Source organism: Papio anubis, chromosome 19 (genome assembly GCF_008728515.1).
Source record: "Papio anubis isolate 15944 chromosome 19, Panubis1.0, whole genome shotgun sequence".
NCBI classification, from domain to species: domain Eukaryota; kingdom Metazoa; phylum Chordata; class Mammalia; order Primates; family Cercopithecidae; genus Papio; species Papio anubis.
Genome location: NC_044994.1, coordinates 23457960 through 23475392, shown reverse-complemented (window position 1 = coordinate 23475392; position 17433 = coordinate 23457960). Strand labels below are relative to the sequence as shown.

The 17433-nt window shown below is 37.6% G+C and overlaps 1 protein-coding gene across 1 annotated transcript in view; it reads right to left on the bottom strand.

Annotated features, from left to right (window-relative positions):
• The window catches only part of DSG3 (desmoglein 3), a 32048-nt gene extending 15729 nt beyond the window's left edge, over window positions 1–16319 (bottom strand). The window contains exons 1-8 of the mRNA XM_003914270.5: window positions 15076–16319; window positions 6185–6220; window positions 5543–5674; window positions 4194–4349; window positions 3616–3760; window positions 2786–2952; window positions 1835–1963; window positions 1384–1569 (exon numbers count right to left, since the gene is read on the bottom strand). Of these exons, the coding sequence (XP_003914319.2) occupies window positions 1384–1569; window positions 1835–1963; window positions 2786–2952; window positions 3616–3760; window positions 4194–4349; window positions 5543–5674; window positions 6185–6220; window positions 15076–15123 (999 nt within the window). The 5' untranslated portion in view covers window positions 15124–16319. The remainder of the gene's footprint in view (window positions 1–1383; window positions 1570–1834; window positions 1964–2785; window positions 2953–3615; window positions 3761–4193; window positions 4350–5542; window positions 5675–6184; window positions 6221–15075) is intronic.
• Between the last annotated feature and the right edge of the window lie 1114 nt (window positions 16320–17433).

The window sequence follows — 17433 nt, the reverse complement described above, 5'->3', positions numbered from 1 at the left end:
TAGAGACAAGAGGTAGGGATATCTATTAGGAGGCACTGCAATCATCTAAGAGAAGAGAGGCAAAGCCAGTCCAGGGCACAGGCAGTAAGAAGGCAGAGGAGGGTCAGATTTCAAAGACAATTTCTAAGGCTGTATGTTGTGAGGAAATGCCATGATTCAGGGGTAAGGGCCACGTTTCTAGTTTGGGAGACTGAATGACACCAATACATGAGATAGAGAATAGCTCACTCCCAGGCATTGCTGGGAGTTTATAACAAAACCTTTGCAAGTGGGGATGGCTGTAGCACTAGTCCTGAAGAGTAGAGTAACAAAGGTCTGCATGTACAGCTTTCAGCAGCCCCTTGTTAAGGCGTTATATGGTCTGTCACTCAACTGGATTTAAGGTTTTAAATAAGGATGCTCCCACGGAATCCAAAATGCTGTACCAAAGGCCGGGTGCAGTGGCTCATGCCTGTAATCCCAGCACTTTGGGAGGCCGAGGTGGGTGGATCACTTGAGGTCAGGAGTTCAAGACCAGTCTGAACAATATGGTGAAACCTCATTTCTACTAAAACTATAAAAATTAGCTGGGCATGGTATCACACAATGTGGACCCAGCTACTCAGGAGGCTGAGGCGGGAGGATCACTGGAGCCTGAGAGGTGAAGGCTACAGTGATCACACCACTGTACTCTCACTTGGGTGACAGAGTGAGACTTTGTCTCACACACACAAAAAAATAACAACAACAACAAAAAAAAAAACAACCCAAAAACGCAAAAACCAACCAACCAAACAAACCAAAGTGCTGTACCAAGGAAGGGGCCCAGGTCACACTCTCAGATAAGGAGTCTGTCATAGCCAAGCATATTAAAACCTTTACTCAATTATTTGTCTTTTATTTTGCAGATTTTGTTCATACATTCCCATTTTGTAGGAAGAGTAGCAATTTCTTCTCTACTGGCTGTAGCTAATCCATTTAAAACAGATTGACAAATTGGCAAGCCATGATTCCACCTATTCTTATCTCATCCTAACTTCAATCTGATTGCTGCGAATGAGATTAAGTCAAGAAATGTGTTTTACTTTCTTGTGCTTAAAGTATGGACAGCCATAATATATTACTATGTGCTTAAAGTAAACATAGTCACTCCCATAGCATATTAGTGTGTTTGTGTTTACTATAGAAAGTTCAATAGCTTGGAAAGAGTTCAAGATGTTAAGAGAGGTTGTCCTCAGGTTATGGGGCTCTATGGGGATTAAAAAAAATTCAATCTACTTCTATGTGTTTTCTATAATGAAGTGATATTAACAAATAAATACGTTTTATCTGCAGAAATGATCGTTTTGGTTAATACAGATTTTTTTTTTTTTTTTTTACCAGTGAAGGGAAATCAGACCTTACCTTCACCACTTTCAGGATGCCTTCATTAGTTCTGGGATCAGTTTGTATTTCAAACCAATTTCCTTCATTCCCAGAGGTAAAGAAATATACTGCAAGCCAATTATCTGTGTACTCTTCATCCAAATCTGTTACTTGAAATCGAATTAATTCAGAACTTAAGGTATTTTCTTCAATACGTGCTGAATACTGAAAAGGTGAGAAGCAGAATTAAAGACTCAATGACAGGTTTTACATGAAGGGATTATGTTTTTTCTAGGTAATCCTTATTTCTCAAATTCTGTATTTCCTTCTTCTGATTCCCAAATTCTTTTATTTTTAAAAAAGTGTATTTCTTTAAAGATAAGTGCAGAGAACTTAAATAAGAGCCAACAAACAGGCAAGTACTGGATTAGGATTTCAAAGTATTAAAAAATATATATATAAATGATTCTTTAAGGAGCAATGGGTGTACCTGAGAGTCTCTAAACATTGGGAAGTTATCGTTGACATCTTTCACTTTAATACTACATTCACATTGAGTTGATAGTCCTTCTCCATCTTTGTCTGCACCACTCACAACCAGACGATAGCTGCTAGCTTGCTAAATTTGGGTAAAAAATAAAGAAAAATAATTAATCTCTAAGAATTATAATTGGAAACTACTTGATTCCTATGGGTAAGGAGGTATAAATATTCAAGTTTATGTAGAAGACATTTGCGGGGCTCTGGATGGTTGGGTGGAGGTCTTTAAGGGGCTAGGGCAGGTTTTCTGTTTTTGAGAGCTTCTTACGGCAGGACAGTACTGTATCCTTAGAGCAAAAATGGGCAGTGAGTAGGGTGGGAGGGAGTAATAAGCTCACTGATGGAGCTTCTCTGTTAGTCTGTTGGGAAAGTCATTTGTACAAAAATAATATGGAGTCTGACAGGGTAGCTTGAGGTAGTGGAGATAGAAGGTGCTGGTGGTAAGTAATGAGGGAGATTGGAGAAGGAGATTCTTTAGTGCTCTGGAAGCAGGGATAAAATTAAAAGGAGTCAGGAGAAAAAGTGTGATATAAAAGAAGGTTTTATTCCAGATAGAAATTTCTCCCTTCATCTAAGATGCTTGCTTCTCCTCCATCACATGAGGAGTTAGTCGTAGTTCAATCTTTGTCCATGTATGTTTATGTCAATGCTTTCTTTCACCGCCCGTGTTTAACTACCATTGGTATGTTCAGGGTACAATTGATTTTGCAGTTGCCCAGTACACATCTTGCCTCACCAGAATCACACTCAAAAATGCAAACAATTTCCCTAGATTAGCCCAGTTAGGTACTGAGAACCTCTTTTCTTTTTTTTATTTTCAGGTGAAATGGAGTCACCTCTCTTGGTTTTCTTATAATCAAACCCTTTATTCTTGAATGTTCCCCCAAGTGCTTTGCTGTACCTCTCGGTCAAGAGAATTGGTCAAAGTACGGACTTCCCCAGTGTTTCTGCTTAGAAGGAACATGGGTGTGCCTGCTGGTTCCTGAGAGACAATTTTGAAGGCAATTTTGGAATTCAAGTGGTTTGGTTCATCTGCATCTGTGGCATTTAGTATCATCACCAGTGAGTCTAGGAATACAGGAAAATGTTTGTTAAAGAATATGTAACAATTGACATTGTGTTTACTTTAAATATTCAAAACAAGTTCACATTGATGCCTATTTCTAAATATCCTTAAATCATCTATATGTTCAAAAAATTGCATATCACTTGTGATACCTCTTTCCGTCTCTCCCAACCAGGTAGAACTGCGCTTCCTTCCATAAAAACCCTTCAGTTCTCTCTAAGCCTTACCTTTGTTGAGATTGAGGCTATATTCTATCTCAATTTTCTCCCTTGATAGATTGTCATAACTCTCCCCTTTCCACAAATTATCCAAGTAATGTGAGTGTGTCTCTGTCCCTTACAACCTAAAAGAGCCCAGCTGATGCATCCAGGCTACCCAAGGCTGCCTGTTTAGCTTTGTGACTGCCAAATGCTCATATAAATTGTATATATAGAATAAGATACTATTGACCTGATAACCAGACTATAACCTAGAAATACAATGATAGTAAATAATTAGCTCAAATACACATTTTAGAAAGGAAGACCCAGATTTATCTTAATGAATTTTAGTTTTCAAAACAACTGATTAAGAGCATAAATTAGTTTATAAGAATGACATATTGTAGTGGTACTCATATTTGAAAGCAGATAAATTGAAAGTGGTAAGTATCGTAAAAGACTTACTTGAGGCACTATTTTCTTCAATTTCACCCATGAAAATTTGTTGTGAAAATACTGGAGGATTATCATTAATATCCAAAATTTTAACCGTTAGTATAAGTGGCTTCTCTACATCTAGTCCTTGAGCGTTTAGAGCCCGACATGTGATCTAGGAACAGAGGGAAATGTGGATTATGACTCTGCAATCTTAGTTTTCATACTATTAAAACTTGTAGAAATAAGGCCTCTGTTGGCATGTACATAAATTTTGTGCAAAGAATAAATGTTTCCCCAAAGGGTAGACAAAGTGGAAAAAAGTGCCTGCTCTGGGCAGACCAATTGGGCAAATTGCTCCTTCCACCAGGCTAATGCTGTGTCATGGCAAACTGAAGCACTTGGCATGCTAGATTTCAACCCTCACTCATGCACCCTCTGCTGTGTTCCCTCAGGCGAGGCTCTGTGGAGGGACTAATATTGTTATTTGCTGGTGGACTGATTAATGTACTGAACTCTCCTCTAAATTTACCAGTAGAAAAGTGTCACTTTCTAAAGCGATGGTATACAAGGAGAAGGGTAGCCCAATGTTGAGGACCCAAACTTACCAGGAAGCTTGGAGTTTCCTCTCGGTCAACTATCGCTGTTATGTTAATATCGCCAGTGTTTTTGTCAACAACAAAGATTCCAAAAGGCGGCTGATCAATTCCCACTCCAGAGATTCGGTAGGTAATTTTCTGGGTTGCTTGGTAATCTGAAGTAATCTACAGCCCCAAATACCCAAAATGTTGAGGTGACCATTACTCAAGCCTTTCCCTCTCCACCCCCACTTCCATAGTCTAAAGTCAACTGTTTATTCGATTCACTCTTTTTGACATTGTGCCATTTACATTTTGCCTTGATAGATACTAGGAATATGAAATAAAATCAAACTGTTGCTTTCGACGACCAGCCTGAACCAATGTGTGCTAATCGTTTTGGTGTTAGAATATTTGCACGGACTATGGCCACATGATAGTGTTAAAATGTTAAAAGAAAGTCAGACATTTAATATTGACAAGGCTACTCCTGAAGGCTCCCTCTTTACCTGACAATATTAAAAAACAAAAGATATTTATTTAGTTTAAATAGGGGGAAGTGGAGAGACAAAAAGGGAAAGAGATCATATGGTAGGGTTAAAATATGTATTAAAATAATCTACTTTTTATTATGGTAATTTTAAAGCTTTTTAACATGAAAAATGTGAAATATATATAAAGTTAGAATAGTATAACAAGCCGGGTGCGGTGGCTCACGCCTGTAATCCAAGCACTTTGGGAGGCCGAGGCGGGCAGATCATGAGGTCAGAAGTTTGAGACCAGCCTGACCAATATGGTGAAACCCTGTCTCTACTAAAAATGCAAAAACAATTAGCTGGGCATGGTGGCGCACTCCTATAATCCCAACTACTCAGGAGGCTGAGGCAGGAGAATTGCTTGAACCCGAGAGGAGGAGGTCGCAGTAAGCCGAGATCACGCCACTGCACTCCAGCCTAGGCAGCAGAGTGACTCCATCTCGGGGGGAAAAAAAAAGAATAGTATAACAAACCTGATACATCCTATCACTGAGCTTCAACAATTATCAATACATAGCCAATCCAAATTTTGCTCCCAACCATTTCTTTGTCTTATACATGCATTATTTTTCCTATTTGTTTGCTACACCCTGTATCCAAGTAAGCCTTCTATGTTAAAATTGGTTAATATGTCTCAATTCTTTTTCATAACCCTAGAAGCTACCTTCCTCTCTCTCTTTCTCTCATTATTATTATTATTGTACTATTTTGTTGAGGATAGCAGTTCACTTGTTCTGTGGACTCCCCAGTCTTCATTTTGTTTTTGGAATTGCCATATTATTTTAATTTATACCTTATACATTTATTCTAAAAACTCATACTGCCCCTGTCGATATAACTTACCTTGGCAATTGGGTTTCTTTTTGAGTTATCTTCTCCTTCTCTGCAGGGTTTGGCAAATTTCACCCATTCACGTTTCTGCCTTCTTTTAGCTTGTTGCACAGTCATCTCTTCTTCGTCATATTGACCTTTCGTCTTATGTAAAAAGGGATTCCATTTGTTATGCAAATTAATGGTAATTTTTACTTAGCATATTCATTACAGACACCTAGGTTGAGGAACCCCCTATGTTTCAAGATCTCTAAGACTGTTAGGTGTCTAATTAGCTCTCCTTGATACTTTGTCAAGCAAGTGATAAATGTTAAATAACTAAAATAATTACAAAGCTGTATGATTTTTAATATTAGCATTTAGTCATATTTTATATTTTCTTTTTATACTCCACAGTATCTTACTGGGCCCATAGGGTTTGACCAGTTGATTTGCTTAAGATAAGAAGAAAAGAATGCATGAAATAAATTATAATAATGACATTTATAGATGACTAGTGTTTAAATATTGTTGTCAGTTACTAGAATTTTAGTTCTATTTATTTTCACAATTATTGAATAATTTTAGATATTAACTATTTATTTCTCCTAAACACAATTTAATTTTTTAAACTAAACTATTATTTTAAGTACAAAAACCTTTTTCATACTTTACCTCTATTCGCAATTCTCCATGAACCAATATGACCACCTGCAGACATTTAAATAAAGTCAAATTAAATGTGAATTCTTCAAATAAGGAATTACATACAATGAATAATCCAGATTATTATATTCCATTGTTCATATTGTGATTTGTTTCTACTTCAAAAGAAGTAAGTTTCAAGAAACAATAATCAAAGGGTAAGTTCCTACTAGGAAAAGGAATATTACTGTTAATATAAACACATTTTTAATTGACTACAGAATTTTGATGATATAAAGAAGAACCTACTGGACTTTGCAAAAACGATGCCTAATAGTCAGTTGCAGTAACCAGACAATTCTTACCTGGCTGCTTTGCATACAGTTCCCAGAAGCTATGAAAGTCATCACTTTGAGAAACATTGGTAAGCACCATTGTGAAATGCTTCAGAACGGGGCCACAGGGGATTATTAAAAACCATCAGCCACCCAACTCATTTGTAGGAAGGCGATCCTGTATTAGTCCTCTGCAATTACGGAACATTTTCTCTAATTGTACAAGTGAAAAGAATGGAATGGAACCAGTCTGGTTTAGAGAACAAAACAGAAAAGATGAGGATCTGCTATTCCAGTCACAAACCCTGTTTGCAGTGAGGCATGGATCTGTTCGTCTCTGCTCTGTTACTTCACTTTAAATATTGAACTTAATTTTCAGATTGGTCCAAAAAAATTTAAATGAGAGTAAAACGAAGCCATGTAAGCTAGGGTCTTCACCTTCTCAAGAGTATATGAGATGTTCATCTGCGTCATTTTTCATCTTCTGTTCTGCCTGGCATGCATTACCTCTTTCTACTCCACCCACTTAAATATTGCTCATCCTTTCAGATCCATCAAGTTTCAACAACCTCCCTGAAACTGTCTTTACTGATGTCTCTTTTTCTGAGTTTGTATAATACATATTCTGTACAACGAAATTTAGCCCATGATGGTTTACCACAGTTTATTATTTCTTGTTTTATGAGCATGAAAGAATTTCTGTGCTAAGCCAGGAGAATTGTAAACTTTCCAATTCAGTGCTGTTAGTTTTTTTTTTTTTTTTTTCTTGTAACCCTCACAGGTACTTAACAAGTATTTGCTAATCCACTGATTATCTGATGAATCTGTAGAAAAATAATGGTGGAAAATCAGTTAAAAGGAAAAAAAAAACTGGAAGAGTAATAACAGTAGCTAATGTTTTTTGTGTAGTTTCGGTATCAGCTGCTATTTCCTAGAGCTTTATACTTATTGCCTCATGTAATACTTACAGCAGGCACCTGAAGGAGATTCTAGTATTATAATCCATAGTATAAGGATGAAGAATTGGAGATGTGAGGGAATGAATACTTTGCCCTAGCTAGTAGCCATAATAGGATAGCAACCGCAGCAGCCTAACTCCAGAGCATGTACCTCTGGTACCTACTACTAAATTCTTTTTTTCGCTCTTTTTGCCCTGGCTGGAGTGCAATGGCATGATCTCGACTCACTGCAACTTCCATCTCCCGGGTTCAAGGGATTCTCCTGCCTCAGCCTCCCGAGTAACTGGGATTACAGGCATGGGCACACCACCACACCTGGCTAATTTTGTGTCTTTAGTAGAGACGGGATTTCACCATGTTGGCCAGGCTGGTCTCGAACTCCTGACCTCAGGTGATCCACCTGCCTTGGCCTCCCAAAGTGCTGGGATTACAGGTGTGAGCCAACTACTGCTAAGTTCTAACGAAAGCTGTCATAAATAGAAAACAAACAAACAAAAAAACAAGCAAACAAAAACTAATGGTACAAAGACAATTATATGACAGTCAATTTAGATTTCTATTTGGCCAAAGGCTGTGGTTGCTCCTGAAACAATGTAGATTTATTACATTGTTTATTTTCTGGGGTTATAATGAATAGACTAGTCCAAGTCTGAACCAAACGAGTAATTATGTCAGACATAAGAAGTCAGAACTCTTCCATTCTAGACATTCCAGCTGAAACCTTGATTCCAAAGAGTGTGTGTTCAAATTTGTCATGGAAAAGAACCATTACCTGTGGTTATAACATGTCTCAAAATGATTTTCCAACGTTGTTGCTCTTTTTTAAAGCAATACCTTGAGTTACTTGGTAGAAAAGACCACAGCGAGGTAGTAACTGCACAATTCCTTTCTCAGAGAATAAGAACGACTCAGCTACACGTGAGAGGAGGGATGGGCCAGGCAGGCTCCCCTTTACAGGAAAGCTGGAGAGTCATCCCGAAAATATGAATCATGCTTGGACTAGCCCCACAGAGAATGATTCTTCTAATAGACAATAAGGTACCATTTCTGTTTTCCTGGGAAGTAGGTGACAGGAGACATTTCTGAATATTGCAATGATCTTTAGATTTTTAGAGGACATCACAGCCTTACATTATTTTCAATAGTATTTTTTAAAAAACAAATTATTTTAGTTAATTAATATTTATATAAGGGCTACTTGTTTTAGTTAATTTACTAATATAATAATTTTGGATATTTTAAAAACAATTTATGTGTTTTTATTTGTAAATCTGTTTCTTTTCATTGGCAAAATTGTATATATTTATCATGTACATGTTTTGAGGTATGTATAAATGGTGGAATGACTAAATCAAGCTAATAAATGTTTACGTAGTTTTCTGATGATTTGAATGAACTACGTTGACTCTTTGGTGGCCTGGATTGGAAGTACCAATGTGGAGTAAACCTCCCTTATCTTGAGAATTACTGTACTTTTGTTTATTTTTGTTTTCTGGTTATTTTGTAAATTTTAATTATATGATTTTTAAAGCATTGATATAGCCTTAATGTCTTGGTATAGATATGAGTTACAAATATTATCAAAAGCAAATCTAATTATTAAATTTAAAAAATATATGAAATAAAGCAATTTGATATCCATATGCTCTATTTGTTAATAAAAAGGTATATGGTTATATCATTAAGGTTCCTATTGAATATGGTATGTACACAATAAATATAATCTGAGGATATGGGTAGCTAGATTAAACAAAAAGCAACTATAATAGCACCTGCTCTTTAGTTTGGCTGCGATCTTGTTTAGGGTTATCTCATACTTTAGTGTGGCAGGGGACAGAACATAAGACTATGGATTAGATGCAGGGAGCTCATCCCAGCCAGGCCTAGGGCCTGACTACGCTTCTGATTTCTAGAATGGGGATTCTTGTGGAAATTTGTAGAATGAATTAAATAATTCAAATAAATCAGTCAAATTTAAAACATGATTTTGTATTTATTAAACTTTTTTGGGAAAAATATCATGAACCATACACAGGCAAGTAATATCATTCATATTAGCATATTTCATAATATCTCACAGCTTTCTATATATGTTGAAATTTAAAATGTAAAAACCCTAAACATTGTGATAAACGTTGTGTTTATCAAGGCAAATTCCTTAATTGAACAAAGTTGATATACGTCTAATTGCATGGAAACTATTTGTGAAGAATTCAATTTCCAATAACTGATTTTTAGAGTAAACTCAATTAATTTAGAAAGTTAAGCCTTGTATCATGACAGAATGCTAGAAAAATAAATATCCTTGGATATTCTTAAATGCTCATTTGAAATGCTGTGTAGGCTGCAGTCAAGTATGATAATATAAAATTGGATACTGGATTCTGAATCACTGAATTTAAATCCAGCTCTCAACCATGTACTAGCATATAACTTGAGAACATTCCTTAATCTTTCAGTTTCTTCATCTGTACAACAGGAATATTAATTTTACTTACCTTATAGGTTTGTTGTGCGGATTAAATAAATTAATTAGGTGTAAAGCACATAGGTGAGCCCTAGCCCATAGTAAGTTAGTTTTATTAAATTGACATTGACATTTAATGAAATGTTAATGCAATTCTGTCACCAAACTTCAAAAAGAGGTATAAAAGGCTTTTTTTGAGACAGAGTCTCACTCTGTCGCAAGGCTGGAGTGCAGTGGCACCATCTCAGCTCACTGCAACCTCCGCCTCCCGGGTTCAAGCGATTCTCCTTCCTCAGCCTCCCGAGTAGCTGAGACTACAGATGTGTGCCACCAAGTCCAGCTAATTTTTGTATTTTTAGTAGAGATGGGGCTTCACCATGTTGGCCAGGATGGTCTCAATCTCTTGACCTCGTGATCTGCCTGCCTTGGCCTCCCAAAGTGCTGGGATTACAGGTGTGAGCCACTGCACCCAGCCTAAAAGAGCCATTTTTATATGAAGTGACCAGTTATTATTCATTATCAAGGTACATAAGAATGTTCTCTTTCTTGACCATGAGAAAGAGAAAAGAAATAGTACTCCACTGTACAACTGTGTAGGTTGCTCCTTGAATAATGCCAGGGCACTGTTCACACTGTAGTTTATGTGAATGCACCTCCTGGAGTTGTGCAGTGTACAACCTAGCCAGCTGCACAGCAGCTCTCCAAGAAAAAGGTATGTATTAGATAGATTCAAATATTCATCTCATGATTATGGATAGTAACCAATTGTCTACGTAATTTTCTTATGATGAACTACTCAAGGCAAGGCCTCACCTTAGGCTACCAGATTGACTCTTAACTGGACAGAAAGAGCCAAAGGCTAAAAGGTTTGTGAGAAACCTCATGAGCACTGAATGTTCTAGCTCCAGATGAAAACCAGTTTCAGGTATGAAGCAAGAGGGAGTGCTAATTGGTACAAGTAATTACATCTTTCCCGACTTCTGCCCAAGTAGGCAGGGCTGGAAGAACCACTTGGCAAGGTTATTCTGATTTTAGAATATTAACTTTTTGAGAGGTTCAGTAGGACATTTATTTTTCTATGTATTAGCAGTGCTGGAAACTGGGTCAATCAGAAGAAGAGATACCTCAGAGATTTTTCATTTTGTTAAACATTTGGGCCATTTAGCCTAAAATTCTTTTTCTAAAGATTTTCTTTTTTAGATATTTTATAGAAAACAAAGTGGTTGAAGATAGTTGTGCTCTATTTAGAACACTTGCTAACTCAAACTTGGTATTTAAACTACTTCTCTCTTTTTTTTCCTACCACCAACTTCTTTAAAAAAAATTGTACTCTAAAAATCTTTAGATTTCAAACATCTCTATTAATTTTTAGTGAGGAAAGCTTTACCTAATATAGGAACATGAAGTTATATAGCAAATTGTTCAAATGCTCATAGAAGTGTTGGATGACAAACTGTTCTGGATTTCGTGAACTATGAAACACAATGGTTTCCTTTGAAAATAATTTTTGTTTTCGAAAGATTAAATCTCTGAAGATAAGCATTTTCAACCATGAGTCCTTTCCTCAAAAACGTTTATTTTACATTGCATAAAATGGATCAAACAAGCACAAGAAACTGATAAATACTGCATTTTTTTCAACGTAGACAGTTATTCCCCATGCCTTCTCCTCCCAAATATAGCTTTTATTTTTTCCTGTCAATTTAAAATTTGATGTGACAACTGTTTTTGATATACTCTTTAGCTGAAGACAAATGTAGGCCCTTTCTTGACTTAGTAACACTGGTATCCATGGTTATTTAAGATAGTAAGACACAATATGAAGAAGATATCAAGAATTACCCCATTACTAAAAATAGTACAAATGATAAAAATTAGACAGTACAAACCACTTCATCTTTCTCACAGCACTTTTAAATTGTTTTGCATGCGCTGCTGTTTTATTCTCACTATGGCCATTTTCATTAGGCAGGGGGTGGGGTATGATTCGTATTTGACAGTTGAGGAAACAAAGCCTATAGTGAGTCAGTGGCATAGCCAGAGATTTAAGTCTATGACTTTGCTATTATTTCTCACTGTTCTAGGCCACCCATGTATGGATGGTGAATTATTACAAAACCTTTAAACACATCTGCCAACTTTCAGACCCCACCTGCAACAACAAAAGATGAGCATTCCCACTTGAGAATGCTTTAGAAAACATTGCTTTTCCCCCCCATAACCACATTGTTTCAAAACTCTGGGTGGCTCCCTACTTGTAAAAGGTTTCCACGAGCCTTCACAGAATGCACCTTTCAATCTAATCCTCAGCTGCCTTTCCAATTCATGTCCAGATTCTCCAAAGCAAACTGTCATTCTAGTCAAACCGGTGTGTCCATTTCCCCTAGGCAAATGTCCTAACTGTGCCTGCCTTTGATTATACTCTTCTGACAACCCACGAGATCTCCTTTTGGCCTGCGCGTCTATACTTATCCCAAATCAGCTCAAATTTCACTGAATCCATAAGGACTTGATTGCCTCACTCCTAACTGACACTGCCTTCTATCAATAGCATTAATAGTAGACCAGTACTGTCCAATAGAAAGATAAGAATCACAAATGCGAGCCACATATAATTTAAAAATTTAGTCACATTTAAAACATTTTTAAAAGGTGAAATGCACTTTAACAATATATTTAATCTAATGCATCCAAAATACTACCATTTCAACATGTAATCAACATAAAAAGTTACTAATGATATATTTTACATTCTTTTGTTCATTCAAAGTCTTCTTCCAATTATGATGTATATTTTGTGTTAAACAGCACACCTCAATTCAGACCAACCACATTTCAAGTGGTTTAAAACCACATGTGGCTAGTGGGCCCTATTGGACAGAGTAGGTCGAGACCACTCAGTTGAACAATTATGTATGAAGTGATATTGTTGGTTAAATAGCGTGTATGTGTATGTAAAATTTTCCTGAGTGGAGCCAAGTGTATGTCATTTCATAGTTTCCTTTATGACTAGAATTATAGGGACATTGTGGGGGAGGTTTATTGTTTAGAGAGGTTTATTGTTTAGAGAGGTTTATTGTTTTGGCCGGGCGCAGTGGCTCAAGCCTGTAATCCCAGCACTTTGGGAGGCCGAGGCGGGCGGATCACGAGGTCAGGAGATCAAGACCATCCTGGCTAACATGGTGAAACCCCGTCTCTACTGAAAATACAAAAAACTAGCCGGGCGTGGTGGCGGGCGCCTGTAGTCCCAGCTACTCGGAGGCTGAGGCAGGAGAATGGCCTGAACCTGGGAGGCGGAGCTTGCAGTGAGCCGAGATCGCGCCACTGCACTCCAGCCTGGGTGACACAGCGCGAGACTCCGTCTCAAAAAAAAAAAAAAAAAAAAAAGAGAGGGTTCATTAAATCATTCACTTGTTCATTCTTCAAACAATTGCATGTCCACTCTAAGATAGATATAATAAGCATTGGGAATATAAAAATAAAAATTAGCCTCAATATAAGGATGTCACAGTCACTCCAGAATCAGAGGGGTAATTGAGAGTGGCCTATATGTCAAAGCAGAAAAAAAAGAGGCCTCCTTAGCTTGTGGTGGCCCAATCCTATGTCCTCATGGCAACACTATCCCGACAGCCCATGCTGCATGGCCCCTAACTTCCCGAGCTTTGCCACTGGCTTGGACATAGGGGTTATCAGACTACCCGGAGTGCAGCCCCGACATTTCCCATCTGGAAAGGTGGGAAAGTCATACAACTGTCACATTTCTCTTGAACAACATCCTCCTTTCAAATAAACTCATCAGGTACTGAAAACAGTTACATTGTTGTAATAGAAATAGAATTTTAGAGGCTAGGTGCAGAGGCTCACACCTGTAATCCCAGCATTTTGGGAGGCCGAGGTGGGTGGATTCATTGAGGCCAGGAGTTTGGGACTAGACTGGTCAACATGGCAAAACCCCATCTCTACTAAAAATACAAACAAATTAGCTGGTTGTGGTGGTACACACCTGTAATCTCAGCTACTTAGGAGGCTGAGGCACGAGAATAGCTTGAACCCTGGAGGTGGAGATTGTAGTGAGCTGAGATCGCACCACTGCACTCCAGCCTGGGTGACAGAGCCAGACCTTGTCTCAAAAAAAAAAAAAAAAAAAAGAAAGAAAATAATAATAATAATAATTTCAGGGAGAGCTAAGAAAGCCCTTTCCCGAGATCTAGCTCCGTGTGACTTCTTGAAGTCCATTTCTCTCAATGTTTTTAGATGAAGAAATGAGGTAAATTGATGCCTAGGCCAACCCAGCTTATCATAGAAACCATTAGAATTAGCATTAGAAATTGTTTTGATGTTCATTTTTAAGGTATGTTTAACTACTTTGATATCTCCATATAACAGATAATATTGTGACTTTTTTTTTTTTTTTTTTTTTTTTTTTGCTATAAGAACACAGTTAAGGAGTAAGTTAAACTGTAACATCCAGGTTTTAAATAGTCTGTAACATTCCGTTTCTCTTTTAGATAATACTATGTACAACTTTCTCAATCAACAGAAGTATTTCTCTTCTGAAAAAACGGCTTTAAAATGTTCTATGTCTTTACCCCCACTCCCAAAGGCTGACATTTTCTTTTGGCACATAATAGCTAAACATAAATACTTACTTAATAATCCTCCCAACTTCTCTAGAGTCAAACACTGCTTTGATTTTAATTCTGCGACTTTTTACTTTTAAAAGCATGTCAGGTATCAAGCCCAGGCGTGTAGAGTTCTTAGCTATATGCTAAGAGACATGTAATCTTGGGAAACAGAAGTGGCTCCTGTGTTCTTGTTTGTGGGTTAGAAAAGCTAATAAAAGCATAACTTTAAAGAAAGTGAAAATGTTGTGGAAAATATAACCTGTGATTAAGATTACTTAATTCATTAACTAAAAAGAAATTCCAAACGGTTTTTAAAACTCATTTCTTTCTGGTTTATTTTTCTATGTAAAATACAACATAGACAGAAAACAACAAAAGAAGGAAATTGGTAATCTTCACAATTTCATTTTAAAGTGTGGATTTGCACTGCTCTCCTTTTAGAACTTATAATAAAGATTGAGCAATCAAATATAATATTCTTTAACAAGAGATGAAGCAGGGAAGTTTGTGATTATTAGGAAAATACAGGACTTACCATGAAGATGGCCAGAGCCCCTGTGGTTGTGGGCAAGAGCCCCATCATTGTCTCTGATTTCCCTGGTGAACAAGTCCAAGTGAGCCGCTGCTTCTATCCTGCCAGCCGTCTGCAGATGATGGCTAAGAAAAGCCGTCAGTGGCGTCTCGTCTCTGCTGCCTTCTGAAGGAGTCTACAGATGGTCTGTTATGCGGTCCCTCCCCACCCTAAACCAAGGGTAGGTCTCACCAGAAACGCTTGCATCACCTTTGCTCCCAGGTAAAAACTTAGCCACACCTCAATTCCTAAAGCAATGAAATCCTTTGTTGGAAGCTGAAAGAAAAGTTCACAGGCTAAAGACAAAGTTTAATAGGAAGGTACCAGATGAATAGTAAATTAATCATGATGTGGAAGTGCAAAAGCTAGTCCGGACTACACTTTGTCAGTGTTGATGTCTTATGGCTGAATCTAGTTGACTATGGTTACAATGAAAACCGAAAAGCAAAGCAAAACATACAAAATCCCCCAAAATCTAACTTGTAAAAGAGCATTTATTTTCAGCCTGAGTATGTGTGGGTAGATCTAAAGTTAAGCAAAATGTAGATGTTAAGAAATGATATATTTTATTGAAAGGCACTAAAAATATGAAGAAAAGAAAAACATCCCATTAAGCAACTACGAATGTAGGCTTTGAATTAAAAAAAAAAAAGAAATAAAGTTGAACAGTTGTATGGTGCTTTGGATATTTGAAATATATAAATAATGCATTGCAAAATTACTCCACTAATATTCAAATGACATCTTTTATGCTGTATTTCTTTTCATTTATAACTTTCAAAAAAGCCTAGATTGCCTAATAAGGTAGATTATCTTGGTGCTCTTTTCATTACTCAAGACATTTTCCCCAGTGTGGTGAACCTGCTTGCTGTTACATAGTTGGAGGTGCTTAAATATTTCGACTCTAACTCAAGATAAAGCAGAGGGGAAAAATTACCAGCCCCATTTTAGCTACTTTGCTTATAACATTAGAATTTAAAGTACTTTTTACAGTTTCAGAAATATTGAAAGAAAGGTTTGGTGGAAGAGCAATTTTATCTTTGAAGTATTACACATCAGGTTTTAGAAACCACTTAATCACAGAGTGTTTTTGTTTTTTGCTTTTTTTGAATTGGGGTCTTGGTCTGTCGTCCAGACTGCAGAGCGGTGGTGCGATCTCGGCTCACTGCAACCTCTGCCTCTCGGGTTCAAGCAATTCTCCTGCCTCAGTCTCCCGAGTAGTACAGACAAAGGAATTTCCTTCCTTCCTTCCTTCCTTCCTTCCTTCCTTCCTTCCTTCCTTCCTTCCTTCCTTCCTTCCCTCCCTCCCTCCCTCCCTCCTTCCTTCCTTCCTTCTTCCCTCCCTCCCTCTCTCCCTCCCTCCCTCTCTCCCTTTCTTCCTTCCCTCTCTCCCTCCCTCCCCTTCCCTTCCTCCCCTTTCTCTCTCTCTCTTTCTTTCTTCTTTCTTTCTTTGCTCTTCTTTCTTTCTTTTCTTCTGATGGAGTCTAGCGCTGTTGCCCAAGCTAGAGTGCAATGGCACGACCTCGGCTCACTGCAACCTCCGCCTCCCGGGTTCAAGTGATTCTCCTGCCTCAGCGTCCTGAGTAGCTGGGATTACAGGCACGCGCCACCACGCACGACTAATTTTTGTACTTTTAGTAGAGACGGGGTTTAGCCATGTTGACCAGGATGGTCTCTAACTCCCGACCTCAGGCGATCCACCCGCCTCGGCCTCCCAAAGTTCTGGGATTACAGGAGTGAGTCACTGCACCCAACCAATCACAGAGTATTTTAAGCAGAAAGGATTGTGTAGTCTAGGAGTTAGAAAAAATATCTCGTGAGCAAAACTTTGTTTTTGTTACTTTTTAAATTGTGGTAAAATATACATAACATAAAATCTATCATTTCAACTATTTTCAAGTGTACAAATCAGTGGTACTAAATACATTCACATTGTTGTGCAACCACGACCGTCACCACCCTTCATTTCCAGAAAAGTCTTGTTTTTGAAATAAAGCCTTTGTAAATAAAGTTTTATTGGAACACAGCCATGCCCATTTGTTCATGCATTGTGAATGGCTGCTTTTGTGTTGGAACAACAGAGTTGATATGGACAGAGACTGTACGGCCACAAAGTCAAAAATATTTTCTTGTTCTTTACAGAAAAAAAGAAAAGTTGCTCATCTCTGAGTGATACCATATATCTTAAATGGTATTTGTGACAAATCTGATGAGTGTTGATGGTAACAGAGAAATAATTAGGGAACCCTTAAAATCTGCTTCCACTAGGAAGGAAAATTTCAAAAGACCAGATTTGGTGTTCTTTGTAGAGTTCCTGCTAAA